The sequence below is a fragment of the Paramormyrops kingsleyae genome, chromosome 3 (genome assembly GCF_048594095.1).
Source record: "Paramormyrops kingsleyae isolate MSU_618 chromosome 3, PKINGS_0.4, whole genome shotgun sequence".
Taxonomy (NCBI): Eukaryota; Metazoa; Chordata; class Actinopteri; order Osteoglossiformes; family Mormyridae; genus Paramormyrops; species Paramormyrops kingsleyae.
The window spans coordinates 4,439,678-4,455,618 of NC_132799.1; the positions used below are offsets into that span (position 1 = coordinate 4,439,678).

Below are 15,941 nucleotides of genomic sequence, written 5' to 3' on the forward strand. Positions count from 1 at the left end.
TGTAAGGTGTCAGCAAAAAAATCCTGGTTTTCTCTCTTGAAACGACCAACCTCTCCTACACATAGCTGAATCCCCCCCCCCCCCCCCCCCTTTGTCATTATGTCAACGAATCATATGTCAGGAAGTCGATGCTAAGTGTAACACCCTATATGCATTCTGCAGCCAATGGGAACAAAGTGAGAGCCTCTGTCTTTCACCACTGTCCTGGAGTTTTTCGTCTTTATTCTGGTATACAGCGCAAAGTAGTGTCTCTCGGCAGGACATGACACGCACTTTCCGGTGCTATTAGCGGTGCAAGGGAACGCTGACATCTGGTGGACATGCTGAGGTATTGCGCTGGCACATTAGCGTGAATGTTTGATGAAGGTGCTGTTAGCTACCAGTATTCTGCTCATAGATATAAAGGAGAAGGAAGAGATCAGTGGGTGAGATTACAAATGGCTGTCAGTCGCTGACAGTTTAAATCCCGTGGGAATCAGTAGACATGATCCCTCAATGATTTATTCTCTAGTGAAACCGGAGAATACAATACATGTGTTTATATTTAAATTAGTCGTGTGGGATATAATGTTTAATTTTTTCCTGACTACATTACCAGAGTCCAGACGTCCACCTCATGTATCATGGTACAAGCACCTGTTAAGACTGTGAACATTGAAGCTTAAAATAAGACCTTCTTCCTGTTCAAGTGGCCTTGTGGGATAGTGCAGCAAACATTGGATGTGGAAGCAGAGTATGGGGACTTGGGTGTGGACTCCCCTATCTCGGGGGCGGAGGTCGCTGAGGTGGTTAAAAAGCTCCTCGGTGGCCGAGCCCCGGGGGTGGATGAGATCCGCCCAGAGTTCCTGAAGGCTCTGGATATGCTGTAGGGCTGTCTTGGTTGACACGCATCTGCAGCATCGCGTGGACATCGGGGGCAGTGCCTCTGGACTGGCAGACCGGGGTGGTGGTCCCCCTCTTCAAGAAGGGGGACCAGAGGGTGTGCTCCAACTATAGGGGGATCACACTTCTCAGCCTCCCTGGTAAGGTCTATTCGGGGGTTCTGGAGAGGAGGGTCCGTCGGATTGTCGAACCTCGGATTCAGGAGGAGCAGTGTGGTTTTCGTCCCGGCCGTGGAACAGTGGACCAGCTCTATACTCTCCGCAGGGTTCTGGAGGGTTCATGGGAGTTTGCCCAACCAGTCTACATGTGTTTTGTGGTCTTGGAGAAGGCATTCGACCGTGTCCCTCGGGCAGTCCTGTGGGGGGTGCTCCGGGAGTATGGGGTGCCGGGCTTCCTTTTAAGGGCTGTTCGGTCCCTGTATGACCGGTGCCAGAGTCTGGTCCGCATGAGCGGCAATAAGTCGGACTTGTTTCCGGTGAGGGTTGGACTCCGTCAGGGCTGCCCTTTGTCACCGATTCTGTTCATAACTTTTATGGACAGAATTTCTAGGCGCAGCCAGGGCGTTGAGGGTGTCCGGTTTGGTGACCTCAGGATTAGGTCTCTGCTTTTTGCAGATGATGTGGTCCTGTTGGCTTCATCAGACCGTGACCTTCGGCTCTCGCTGGGACAGTTCGCAGCCGAGTGTGAAGCGGCTGGGATGAGAATCAGCACCTCCAAATCCGAGACCATGGTCCTCAGCCGGAAAAGGGTAGAATGCTCTCTCCGGGTCGGGGATGGGATCCTTCCCCAAGTGGAGGAGTTTAAGTATCTCGGGGTCTTGTTCACGAGTGGGGGGACGATGGAGCGGGAGGTCGACAGGCGGATCGGTGCGGCGTCCGCAGTGATGCGGGCGCTGCATCGGTCTGTCATGGTGAAGAAGGAGCTGAGCCAAAAGGCGAAGCTCTCGATTTACCAGTCGATCTACGTTCCTACCCTCACCTATGGTCACGAGCTGTGGGTAGTGACCGAAAGAACGAGATCGCGAGTGCAAGCGGCCGAAATGAGTTTCCTCCGCAGGGTGGCTGGGCTCTCCCTTAGAGATAGGGTGAGGAGCTCGGTCATTCGGGAGGGACTCAGAGTAGAGCCGCTGCTCCTCCGCATTGAGAGGAGTCAGATGAGGTGGCTCGGGCATCTGATTAGGATGCCTCCTGGGCGCCTCCCTGGTGAGGTGTTCCGGGCATGTCCCACTGGGAGGAGGCCCCGGGGAAGACCCAGGACACGCTGGAGGGACTATGTCTCTCGGCTGGCCTGGGAACGCCTCGGGATCCCCCCAGAGGAGCTGGATGAAGTGGCCGGGGAGAGGGAAGTCTGGGTTTCCCTGCTGAGACTGCTGCCCCCGCGACCCGACCTCGGATAAGCGGGAGAAAATGGATGGATGGATGGACATTGGTTGCACACGTCGGAATGTCGCAGAATGTAGTATGTCATTGGGGTACCATTCACCTACAGTCTCATTCATACTGAGGAGTCAGGCATACTGCTCCCGTTGCATACTATATTTCGCCCACTACATAGTATGCGATTTCAGACCCACTGTAGGTGAAGCATGCTTCACCAGATGGCAATGGCGGACTCAGGCTGTTTGACGAGCAGGAATGAAAAAATAAAAAGTTCTATTGCCTAACATGTGCCCCCCCCCCACTATATACAGTATAACCTGCACACAGTATGATCAAGCAATCTTAAGATTATTCAACTAATGTTTTGTCTACTACAGTGGCAACCTACAGTACATATCACATTTTCTGACACGTATGAAAACCTAGATGCTACATTTCATCTTTTACAGAAAACTGCAATTTTTGCGGCACTGTATCTCATTTTTTTCACTGGAAGGGCAGCTATCGCACATATTTTCCTCTCCACCACAGAGGGCACTTCACCGTGTTTGCTCACTTGGAAGGGCACCACAGAGGGCACTTCACCGTGTTTTCTCACTTGGAAGGGCACCACAAAGGGCACTTCACCGTGTTTGCTCACTTGGAAGGGCACCACAAAGGGCACTTCACCGTGTTTGCTCACTTGGAAGGGCACCACAAAGGGCACTTCACCGTGTTTGCTCACTTGGAAGGGCACCACAAAGGGCACTTCACCGTCTTTGCTCACTTGGAAGGGCACCACAAAGGGTACTTCACCGTGTTTGCTCACTTGGAAGGGCACCACAAAGGGCACTTCATAATGTTTGCTCACTTGGAAGGGCACCACAGAGGGCACTTCATGATGTCTGCTCACTTGGAAGGGCACCACAAAGGGCACTTCATCATGTCTGCTCACTTGGAAGGGCACCACAAAGGGCACTTCATAATGTTTGCTCACTTGGAAGGGCACCACAGAGGGCACTTCATCATGGTTGCTCACTTGGAAGGGCACCACAAAGGGCACTTCATGAGATTTAGCCACCAGAAAGACACCCATAGAGCACCTCAGGTTTTCCCAATTATGAAGACAAGTTATATGGCACTACATCACGCTTTCTCCACTGGAGGGGCATCCAGTAGGACAGCTGCTCCCATCCTCACACATGGACGCACATCTTATACAGCACTGCATCACATTTTATCCACTTGACTAGGGCTGCACGGTATCACATGGCAGAGGCATCGGGATTATTTGGCTCATGCGCGATAATCACCAGGACTATAGACCACAGGGGAGACGTATGTCCAATATATTATACTACGTGGGCGGCGAATCCTTGTGTTTATTTGATTCGGTTACTGTTTTGGTAAATCATGTAAGCGATTCGCACTGAAGTGGCGGTAATGAAGAGGACAGCTCAGCAGCCACAACAACTTTTAAAAGAGGAGATATTGTGATATTGTGGCGGTACTTTTTGCAGTTTTAAGTCAGACCCGTTAATTAAACATAAAGATACGCCGAATTTATACAGATTACTAACTTTTGGGCGTCATAATACGCCTCTCAGCAATATTTTAGGTGCACTAATAAACTGCTTACCAAATTGTGAACCACAGAAAACCTCCGTATACTGTAGCACCGAAGACAAAGGTTTACGCCCGTCATCTAAAGCGCTGGTGATAATTGCGCATGCGCCGTATAATCGCAATGTGACGTGCAGCCCTGCTTTACACGGACGCCGGTGTGGACCCTTTTGTCATGTTTTTTCGCCTCCTTGTATTACCCTTTACAGCACCGTATCCCATTTTCTTGATTCGAAATGGAGCCCTTTGGGACACTTTGAGCTACATAATGGCACCTTTTCCATCGGAAGGGCACTCAGGGAAGCCGTTTAGACCATTGTAAAGGCCCGGTATATTTCCACTAGTAGGGCCTTCATGAAACGCTTCATCACATTCCCTCACTCTATTGGGCACATTGACTCACATTTGAAGGGCAACAAACAGCAAACATTTTCACCACTCTAAAGGGCACTGTTTTAATGGATTTTTCAGCCATGGTTTTCTGCCATATTTAAAAATGTGTCATATTCCATAAACATCAAATAATCTACTAAAAGTTTCATTACAGAGATTTTTCATTGGAAACGGAGCATAGGAACATGCTGTTTTTCATCCACCGCGTGTGCTGCCATCTCTGATCTTTTCAGTGTCGTCAGTTCTAACGTCTTACTGTGCATGTACTGAGGTACAAAGGCCTAAGCTTATTAAAGAAGGAACAGTACTAGTGAAGATTAAGGGAATGTTTGCGCTTCTATTACTCTCAGTGATTTTCGGAACTGAATTGAATAAATTGCTGTGTTTGGGTAAACAACGATTAAGGACGGATTTGGAATTTTATCTTTTTGATACCAATAACAATAAGTGTCTGAGGTGTTCAGTTGTTCTTTTAAAGGGTTTCATGGGGAAGGAGATGAAAGGGCCATTCCTATGATTCATGTCCTCGCAGTAGTCATGAGTTTTTAGGTTGTAATTAATCATCAGTAAATAAATAGGATTCTTACTGTGATCCAAGAGTCCCATAATTAACAAACAGGGGGAAGCAAATCCAAAGTGCCACCTGTTTAATTATCGCAGGTCATTTAAGAGGGGAGCTGCAGCCAGAATGGCTTGTTTTTGTGTCATCTACTACAAAGAAAACTACACAAATCATCCAAGATTTTTGCAGGCCTATTTGTTCAACCTTGGCATCAGTCATTTGATTAGATCCTGGATCCTCTTACCTTGTTTGCTCAGTATTGATCAGCAGGGACATGATGGCGTAGCAGCAGCCAGCGCCGGTCATCCACAAGGTAGGTGATGCAGGACGGCATGATGGAGTGGAACATCCAGTCTAGCCCATCCAACACACCCACGACTCTTCTGTGTTCAATGTCTACCCACTCCATGCCTGCCTGGGGTGCAAAATTACAGCATGCTGCCCCCCCCCGCCCCCGAATCTGTCCGGGTATTCATGCCCCTTTGATGTCCCTGATGGAAGATGACGTAAAGCAGGTAAACGAGAACACAAGAATGGTTAAGGACGCATATGGAGAAACAGCCCATGACTGACAGAGATGGTAGCGCAAGGTGATTGCGCAATAAATTGTAACCCTGCCATAAATCATGGGTGTTTCTCAATATATGCACCTGACCATTCTGGTGTTCACTCGTCATAGATCAGGTCCCTCTTTCAATGAGCGAGAGATCTCTTCAATGATTAAAGCACAAAACTGGAAATTATGTTGGGCTATTTTGGTTCATAGGACTCATAGGTGCTGAAACAGGACCGCAGGGTCAGTGTTTGCGACTCCATGCTGGAGACGGAACTCAGACTGTCATTTTCCTGTGCCATTATAGTGACAATCATCGTCTGCTCCTGGGTGGAGAAAAGAGCCTTGCTCATCGTGGCTTGCTGGTGTGATGTACAGTACATCTCTCTGTCCAATAGGTGGCAGCAGTATACGAACTGGTGTCCCATGCTAACAGCAGGGAAGACAAGGAGAGTGGCAGGAACCGTAGTGGTAATTGCAGAAGGAGGCGCAGAGGATATCGGGAAGCCTCAGGTGTGATTTGCGATTTTCATTATATTATTTATAATGCAGTTATTATATAATATATATAATGTAATAATGTATTACACATTATATATTATGCAATTATAATGCAGCTCATTAGATTAGATGACGGTATGAAGGAAGAAGGACTGCATTTATTTTGAAATCCTATTGGAACCACCACTGTGAGAGAGACACTGTGAGAGAGCCACTGTGAGAGAGACACTGTGAGAGAGCCACTGTGAGAGATCCACTGTGAGAGAACCACTGTGAGAGAGCCACTGTGAGAGATCCACAATGACAGTCTCCCATTCTCCTGCCGTATTCACTTGCCAGGGTCAGGTTCTCAAAGACTTCGGCATCATCCTGGACACCGAAGTGGCAGTGGAGGGGCGGCACGGCAGCGATGAAGTTTTGCACCAGGAGGTGGCAGGGCAGGGTGAAGCGAGAAACGAAGACGATGGAGAGCACTATCGACCTGAAACCGACCGAAGCCACCAGCTTCTGCCAGGAGGTTCTCAAACTTCATCCCTGCCTCCAGCTCATTAATCCCATTTTGTTGGACCAGCTGTTTCTACAATGTGCCACACAGATCCACGTGCAAGCTTAAGGTTATGATTTATTTATAAATGACTTAAGATTCTAAACTTGTTAAACATTAAATACAACTGACTAATTGGTAACAGACATGTTTTTCAATATTTCTATTTACCGTTCAATATGTAATAATACTAAAAACAAGTGCAAAGATCCAGAGTGATTTAGAGACATACTCTACACCATACATTTAAGTACTTATGTAAAGTGTAAAAACACGTCAGATGGAAAAATATCTAATAATTTGACTTTCCATTTACATTTGACATCTAGATTCATTTTCAGAATTGTAGTAGTACAAAAATTATTATTTTTAAACCAGCTATTAGGTGTAACACCCAGGTAACCAGGTTATTGAGTTTTTTACACAGAGGCAAACAGCTTGCAGTCGTTCCTCCTGCAGGGATCACACGGTAAGAGAAAACAGAATAACAGAGAAAAGATAAAATCTTAGATCTTCAGGTCATGGCAAATGTCAGACTACATTTTACAAGGAGGAACAAGCAGATTGAGCTGTCATTGTGTTCCAGACCTGTGAAGTTAATGATTAACATCAACTACCTTAGGTGGCCAAACAAACAGGTCGTCCAGCCCAAATGAGGTTATTCTTTTAACAGACATATTGTCTGAACAGAATCCCAACATCTCATTAAATTCATAGTCCAAAAATCACTTCCAGGGGGAGAAAAGGGCAGTGCTTTAAAGTATGTGCATTAAAACTTACAGAAACGACGGTCTAGATGCAGCGTAAAGCCACACCTTAACCTTGGTATAATCGTGTCAGAGGCAGAAGCCATTTTGGTCTTAATTTTGGCAAATTTAAATGCCCAAGAACCATTTCTGCCTCGGAATGACTCAGATACTTAAGAAGCATTTTACAAAATACCCACAATGCACCCCGTGGCAACTGGAGGCAACTCAAAAAGGACCGTGAGGAACGAGAAAAGCAGCACTCTGATTAATTGTATTATATCACTTGAATGGACTGTAATTAAAGTAATTCTTCTCTTGGGCAGCATAAACTGTAGAAAGTGCATGAAAAATTATATATGAAGCACAGGAGCATTCAGTCAACAACCCAGAATTCCTCTGGTCAGTATCCAGCTGTATAAGTGTTCAATATACAGGCTGAATGTTTCGAGAAACAGCTGAATGCATTTATCCAGAGAATTACCAGCAAGAGAGCAATACTCCAGTGCTTTCCAATACCATTCATCTTAACAAGGACACTTTTCTAATTTCATCCCTGCCGCTGGCTGTTTAGTGGACCCCAGGAAAGTCGAAGTGCCAAAGAACCATGAAGGAGTTTGCTGCCCGTCAGCCTTCAGGAAGCAAACCCTGATGAGGACAGACATTGCTGAGAAAGTTGTTAGGCCAAGGAAAGACTTTGAATGTAAAAATCTCCATTTCCTCCCCATCCGATAGGGCTGGATATTCAACTTCTGAAGGAGGCAGATGATTAAGAGAAAGTACAAGATCAATACCGATTCTGGCCATGAAAATAAACATCCTTCATTGTCTTTGCTGGTTTGCAGATTGAGTCCGAGGAAACAGGGAAGGTCCCTCTAGTGCAGGGTTATTTAAATCACGGTCCTCAAGCTCCGAGCACTGCTGGTTTTCCAGCCTTCCTTTACCTGTCAGTCAGGTGTGAAACCTCTGACCAATCAGAATCAGTAATTATTAAACTAACTACCTGGGAGAACTGAAAACAAGGCCTGGATTTGGAATCGAAGTCCAGAATTGAAGAACCCTGCTCTAGTGTGACACTTAAATTCCATACATACTGCATCACGGGGACTCTATCACACCCTCAAACTCTCTTTAACGGGAAGTTCCCAGAATTTTAGTTATGTCTTTAATCTAAAGTGTAGTTCAGTAGACATGACTCTCCTCATTCTCTAAAACAAGTTAATTGTATATTTGGATTAATATTTTTTTCTTATCGTTATCTAGCTTATCTATTACGATTAACTTTCTTTATGCAAATGATCAAGTGCAGTGTAGCAGGACGTGAATTTGTAAATGTTATCCGAATTTAGAATATTCTTTGTGTACATGACTGGGGTAAGATATTGTATATTAGTTAAACCAATACTAACTCAAAAAACAAATGATGCTAACAAACTTAGTAATATTAAAGACCTTTTAATTAAATGACATTTCAACATGTTTTGCAACAGCTCTGAAGGGCACTGTGAATGAGAGAAGCGCAAATGCCTTCATCTGCTGTCTGTCCGGGCAGCACGACTGCTTTGATATGGGAATAGACACAAAGCATTGACTGTACTGGATGTTGTTTATGGTTTACAGGGTGACGGTGTGGCTTTTCTGAAGTCCCCATCTCATGTGACATCCTGTGGGTCACTGTGCAAGAGTCATTTGTTGGGATTGATGGCGGAGTTCGTATTATCAAGCTCGAAGTGACACAGGCGTCACAGAAACATCTGGGGCCGGTTCCTTCCGGCCACCTCCTCCCCCAAGTGGCCCCGCCCACTTTGTGACCCAGGAAGCTGCCTGAATGACTTCCTGTGGGCATCTCAGCTCACTTCCCTGGGTATCGCCTTCAGAGGGGTGTCAATCTCCTGGACAGGAACATGCACTGATAATTTCCTGAAACAAGAAAATTATAACACAACACCAAACATGTGAATAAATCATATTTGTGTGGACAGATCGACAACAATGGAGGAAAATCCAATACTACATAATAAGCTAAATTCTGAGGAAGAAAAATACTTTAGTATTTTTAGATCCTTTAGTAATATATAATAATAATATATTAGATACAAGAATTAAAAACACTCTAAAAGTATGAGACTCTAATGCCAATCATTGGACACAAACAGTTTCTAAACAACGATATAACATAGTGTAGTAAACATAGACTAGTGGTGGAGTGTAGTAAACATAGACTAGTGGTGGAGTGTAGTAAACATAGAGTAGTGGTGGAGTGTAGTAAACATAGAGTAGTGGTGGAGTGTAGTAAACATAGAGTAGTGGTGGAGTGTAGTAATATACCACATGGTATGGCCAGATGGAGCACTGTACCTTGTCTGCTCGATGTCCTCGATGGTCTCTGGCAGGCGTGTGTGGTGCGTCTCACGGAGCAACATTGCCACAAAGCCAGACAGCATGGCCACCACACAGAGAATAACCTGGGGGAGGGGCTTCCACACGTCCTCCAATAGCAGGATAAGCGGAGCGACGGACCCGCCCATGCGAGCCATGAAGTTGGTGTAGCCCACGCCGTTTTGCCTGCATGAAAACAAAGATGGGAAGCCTGTGTGGTGTTGGCCATCAGATACACAATTACTGATATTTATTAAAAGTAAATGTCTTGTGTTTTGTACTTCAGGGCTGGCTGACTTTTTCAAATCTTAAAAGCTTCAGGCCACAGGGTAAGTTTATGCTGAGTAAGTTCCCCTAATTTACCACTAGTTGTTTATCATGTAGGACAGCTAGAGCTAACTTTTATATAGAATAGAACAAATTAACCCTTATTGTAGATAGGTGGCTGGCCCACACTGTGAGTTAGGCAGGGAGTACAATATTAGTAATGAGTTTGGAACAGAGTGTGACATTAGTCATGAGTTCAGAATGGAGTACAATATTAGTAATGAGTTTGGAACAGAGTGTGACATTAGTCATGAGTTCAGAATGGAGTACGATATTAGGGGTGAGTCTGGAAGGGAGAGTAAAGTTAGCTGTGAGTTTGAAATGAATAATAACGTTAACCATGAGTTTGGAAAGGAGTATGACATTAGTGATTAGTTAGGAAGGAAGTGTAATACCAGCCATGGGTTTGAAAGGGCGTGTGATATTGGCCATGTTTCTGGAAGGGTGTGTAATGTTAGTCGTGAGTTTGGAGCAGAGAATGACGTCAGCAGTAGGTTCTGACATCCAACATTCTTACTGGCTAGTTTTATGGGATTTTGATCCGTAGTCAATCCGAGTACGATTGATAATGAGCATCAGACCCTTGGGTATTTCGACACATCTGCACGTGGGTCTGAGACCCGATGGCATCACTGTCTCTCACCTGAGGACGGTGGGGTACAGCTCCGTTGTGTACAGGAACACCGTTGTGAAGGAGGCCTCGGACAACCCTTTGCCAAGGACGGCGATAACGGTGCGGAAGTGCCACAAATCTTGGCAGATGGGTGAATGAAATGTGAACATTGTTAGACAGGCAGCCAATGCTCGAAGGATCTACAAAATGGATCTATACACATTTTTTTTTCACAGTTAACAATCAGTCAGTCCGAAACCAGATCTTACCCTTTGGCAAAAAGATATTTACTGCAATGCAAGTGCCAGTTAAAATCAATGCCCCCGCTTGGCAGTACCTTCTGCCCAGTTTGTCCAGGCAGAAATACACGCAAACTTTTGATGGAATTTCAATCGCAGCATAGATGAAGTGAGTCAGATAAATGTTCAGACCAAATCCTGTGACGTTCAGGCTTATCCCATAATATGTGGAAGCCACTCCATACCTAACAGAAAAGAAGGGAAAATGCCCCTTTCTCATAATGGAGACATACTGGACAGTTAATTACAAATAATTTCCTAATTACAGAATCAAGAAACTTACCAAACAATTCCTGTATACAAGGCCAGCCTCCTCATCTTTGGGGTTCTAACTAAATCAAGATAGGTATAGCTTTTATCTTCATTATGGACATTTATAATGCTGAGGAGGGCCTGTGGGGAACACAGTTGAGTAACTGAAATGCTGTTTTATATGACTGGCTTACCAAGAGAGCAAGTTAATGTCAAAGTATTTCTGTCATGTTCAGCTATACGATCTTGTTGGTCACAGTGCAAGAAACAGAGGATAGTCAATAGAATATATCAATTATAAATGGAATATAAATAGAGACTATATTATATAGATGTACATTATAAATAGAATATAAATATGTAAGTAATTTAAACGTGACATATTGAGACATGGACAAAAGACATAGACTGAAAAATGCTATTAAAATACAGTTTAAAAAGTGAAATTGAAAGTAAAAAACTAAAAATGCTATTGAATGGACAGGAATGTGCAGTAATAGAATTCTGGTTACAGTGTTGTGATTGCAGTACAGAGAGGGGGAAAGCTCATCCTTTGCAGTGTAGATAGGGGAAAGCTCATCCTTTGCAGTGCAGAGAGGGGGAAAGTTCGTCTTTTACAGTGCAGAGAGGGGGAAAGCTCATCCTTTGCAGTGCAGAGAGGGGGAAAGCTCATCCTTTGCAGTGCAAAGAGGGGGCGAAAGCTCATCCTTTGCAGTGCAGAGAGGGGGAAAGCTCATCCTTTGCAGTGCAGAGAGGGGAAAGCTCATCCTTTGCAGTGCAGAGAGGGGGGGAAAGCTCATCCTTTGCAGTGCAGAGAGGGGAAAGCTCATCCTTTGCAGTGCAGAGAGGGGAAAGCTCATCCTTTGCAGTGCAGAGAGGGGAAAGCTCATCCTTTGCAGTGCAGAGAGGGGAAAGCTCATCCTCTTCAGAGAGTCAGTTGGTTTTAAGGCGAAGGATGCAAACCTCTGACTTGATGTTTGCGATGACCTCTGCCTTCCTGTTACATTTTGCACATTTCTGCAGGTAGAAGTGAGCCTTCTCCACCTTCCCGTTGGCTATCAACCACCTGGCTGACTCTGGAATCCACCTGAAGAAACAGCACAGAAGTTACCTGGAAATAACACACATTTTGTTCTGTGCTGCTGTGCTGTTTCGCACCAAATGGAATTGCAACAACAAATATTGTCTGATATGTTAAATATTATGCTAAAATAAGATATGCATTATTTTACATATTTGTTTATTTCTTATGTTAGGGCTACCCTGTGATTCTGATAAATGTAAATACATAGTTGGATGTGGGTTTTAGTATTGATGTGCTCGCTGAAAATTTCTGTTGTATCATTCTGCAAACTTGAGCATATTCAAAGATCTCCAGATTCTCAGTCAAGCTTCCAAGGGGAAATGACAGTAGTAGACATCCCTGTGCTGTCCAGCTGGTCCACGGAGGTCTTACCACCAGGTAATAACTGAGAAAACCAGAGGAACAGTCACAGTTATCAAGAGGGGCCTCCAGTCATTAACAGCGTAGGCTATTCCCGCCAGGATCATATTGCCCACGCTCCAGCAGATGCTCCCAAACACCCCGATGAAGGTTCTGTGCTCAATGTCGACCCACTCGACACCTGCAGGGACAAATTTACGGTGTGCTGTGGAAATACGAGATTCCGAGGGACAGAACACAGAACGACAGGATGAGGCCCTACATTGCTTTGGGCGTTTCTATCAGCGGGAGCTACTGATGAGTCAGAGAAAATGAAAAAAATGAAAGATGAAACACACAAAGCGTATGTGCGGAAACTGAATGCGCGGGAGCATTTACTGAGAACAATAGAGATGATGCTGATTCCAGTGAGCGCGAATCCAGTGAAGAATCTTGTGATGGCAAACATGACGTAGGAGCTGGAGAAGGCACTGGTGAGCCCGAACACGATAGATGACACGTAGGACACCAGCAACAGGGGTCTCCTGCCAAACCTGAAGATGCGACAAACAGAACAAATATATAAATCTATATAAATCACTGCTAATACAAAAACACTCAAATAAATATTTATGGCCTGGACCAGCATCACAAAGAAGGAAACAACTGGAACATTATTGTTATTGTTTTACCAAACTTTATTGAACCACTCTCTCAACTATTTAGCCACTGACCAATCATCTGGTCGCTACTTCTCATATGAAGGGGTCATGTGATGCACAATACTGAAATGAGGTTGGCCACATCACATCACAATCAGTATTCAGGACTTCAATAGCATGAGGATGCATATTTAATAGGTTTGTGGCTTGAAATGTCTGGGATGGGCCCTATGACCCATATCACCCTTTAAGCATGGATGGATGGATGGATGGATGGATAGATAGACAGATGGATGGATGAATGGATGGACGGATGGATGGATCGATGGAATGTATGCTTAAACAGTCAGATAGATCTGGTTCTTTATTTATATACCAGTGAGATTAATTCAGTTCACGACAAAAAGGGGACTCACTTGTCAGAAAGGATCCCGAAAACCACAGATCCAATCATGACCCCCACGAAGAAGATGGTGGCGGTGGCCTTGCTTATGCCTTTCCTGGCACAGACCAGGTTCCACTTCAGAGAAGAGCCAATCAGAAACAGGAAGATCACTCACTGGGCGATTAACGTCATCGCACACACAGACCATTGCTGCCTAGTGCCCAGAGCCAATGTCAAACAGAAGACTAACCCAAAGTGCAGAAGGATAATCTGTGACGGATTGTGGACTGACCTGACCATCAGCACTGCATCAGGCTTATTTTTTACATAATTAATGAAATCATTTATCATTCTTAAGGATTGCAGATTTCATAACAATATCAATTTGCCACCACACAAGCAGAAAATGGGTCAAAACAGAGCATCTGACGTTACGTTTTATTTTTAGATTAACACTGGCAGCATGAAAATATAGCCACGGGGTATCAAAACTAGAGAAACCGAAATCTCCCAAAATGCTATGAAAAGACTTACCTCAGTCGCTATGGTGGAAGCAAAGGTGCCGGTGTCATAGACCCATCCATTCTGACACGGAACAGCAGGTTCTGCTGTAGCGTTGGAGACTCCATGTAGGAGATGGAACTGGGGCTGTGAGAACATCTGGCATGAACTTGGACTGCCATCTTCCTCAGCCGGAATAGAGACGATCATCCTCTGCTCCTGAGTGAAGTTCTCAAAGACTTCCCCATCATCCAGGACGTGGATGTCGCAGTGGTGGGACGGCACGGCGCCGATGAAGATGTTAAGTAGGAAGTGGCAGGGCAGGGTGAAGCGTGGAATAAGCAGCAAGAGAAAAAGCAGAATCTGATACTTCCCAAAGCCATTTATTTCCGCAAGGAGGTTCTCAAACTTCATGCTGCTGGTCGCTGGAGCCTGGGGGCAGGGGATGGAGGGGATGAACTAACTGAGTTACTGCAAGATGCTGCTAGTCATTCAAACATTCCAACAATAAGCAGAACTTTGCCCCTCTTTGAGGCTTTATCGTAGTTTATTGTGCTGCTCATTCAAGGAAAGCTTAGCTTTAATCGCACCTAAACCTCATTCCTGCTTCAAAGTTGTGATAACAGGCACTTATGTTTGAGTTTGTTACGGTCAGACATTCACATCCCCTAAAGCACTCAGGCTACAAACAGCACATTCCCCAGATCATGTGCATGCCCGCAGAGGAAACGAATGTGTGGACGATTATCAGTGCAGCAGGCAGCATGTTTGCAAATTGGCAGACTTATAGCGTGAAGACTGTATGTAATCAGACAGTATACAGCCATAATACCCTTGTTCAAATTGCATAAAATGACCAATGAAATACTCAGTTCTATAAGTCAGATATTCATCTATCTGTGACAGAATAGTAATACTGTTAGCTAAGAACTACAATAACCATATTAGTGAACATTAAGAAGAGCTTGCCTGGAGATGTCGTGATCGTTCTCTGCTCCTGAAGCTACCTGGACCCCCAGCAAAGGTCGGCCCTATTCCGTGTAAAGCTACAGTCTTCCTTGGGGGGGTTATAAACTTTCACCAGTTGCCTTCCAGTGTGTGTGTGTGTGTGTGTGTGTGTGTGTGGTTATTTTTTTAATTGCACAACCATAAGCCCTACCCCAGACCAAAGATCAACTTGTTTCCCCCTCCCTGGTCAAAAGGACAGGGCTGAGTTAACGCTTTGATGAGGGTGCACCGGGGTAACAGCGCAGCCCCCACCCATGGGGAAGACAATAGTGCTAATCTGTGTTAACACAGACTGGGATCTTTGTGTTCCCTGATTAACATGCCAAGACCCAGCTGACCGTGCTTTTGTTTCAGGGCCTGCTGGGCAGCTAAGGGGCGCGATTGGTTAGGGTTCGAGGCGGAGCTGCAGGGATGGGGAGAACCACCATTAACACAATCATTTCACGCAATCATGATAGTCACTTGTAAATGTACTGATGGGCTACATGTGTGATCGGCTACAAACAAATTTCGGCGTGATCCAAACCCCTTGTTTACCATGTGGCTATATACCTCCTCCAGGTCATTGCACTACATGTTTATATGTTTACATTGTTCATATGCATACATTGCACTGGGGTTCCGTATTTATACGTAACTGTACTCGTATTTATTGTCTCAAGCAGCTTAATTTGTATCTGTGATCTGTGTTTTGTGATTGGTTTACCAGTGGCTGGAATGAAATGCAGAGTAAGATTTTCATTGCATAGTGTCACTGTCTGTTTACTGTGCACATGACAATATTGAATCTTGAATACTGAAACTCACTTGAATCTTGAATCAGACACTTTCTGCTTAATTCATATCTTTATTATTAAATTTCAAACTGTCAAGGCTTTGGTCACGTCTTTGATCTGTATTTTAATTTGTATGTCACTCACACTTTCATTT

The 15,941-nt window shown here is 44.8% G+C and overlaps 1 protein-coding gene across 1 annotated transcript; it reads right to left on the reverse strand.

Annotated features, from left to right (window-relative positions):
• Window positions 1-8,601: 8,601 nt before the first annotated feature.
• On the reverse strand, window positions 8,602-15,264 carry LOC111835673 (solute carrier family 22 member 7-like). Its single transcript, XM_023796214.2, has 11 exons — window positions 14,973-15,264; window positions 14,037-14,435; window positions 13,534-13,637; window positions 12,855-13,009; window positions 12,489-12,657; window positions 11,996-12,119; window positions 11,064-11,173; window positions 10,751-10,965; window positions 10,512-10,620; window positions 9,521-9,727; window positions 8,602-9,082 (listed from the first exon to the last, which is right to left on the reverse strand). The coding sequence occupies exons 2-11, from the start codon at window positions 14,415-14,417 to the stop codon at window positions 9,010-9,012; spliced, it is 1,647 nt and encodes a 548-aa protein (XP_023651982.1). The 5' UTR covers window positions 14,418-14,435; window positions 14,973-15,264; the 3' UTR covers window positions 8,602-9,009.
• Between the last annotated feature and the right edge of the window lie 677 nt (window positions 15,265-15,941).

What these genes read in the sequence shown, in the direction of transcription:
- LOC111835673 (XM_023796214.2), bottom strand. Translation starts at nt 14,417, where the DNA reads ATGAAGTTTGAGAACCTCCTTGCGGAAATAAATGGCTTTGGGAAGTAT. An exon ending in AAATATCTTTTTGCCAAAGG is followed by an intron (nt 10,621 to 10,750) that starts GTAAGATCTGGT and finishes CCATCTGCCAAG; the next exon opens with ATTTGTGGCACTTCCGCACC. An exon ending in CTGTACCCCACCGTCCTCAG is followed by an intron (nt 9,728 to 10,511) that starts GTGAGAGACAGT and finishes GTTTTCATGCAG; the next exon opens with GCAAAACGGCGTGGGCTACA.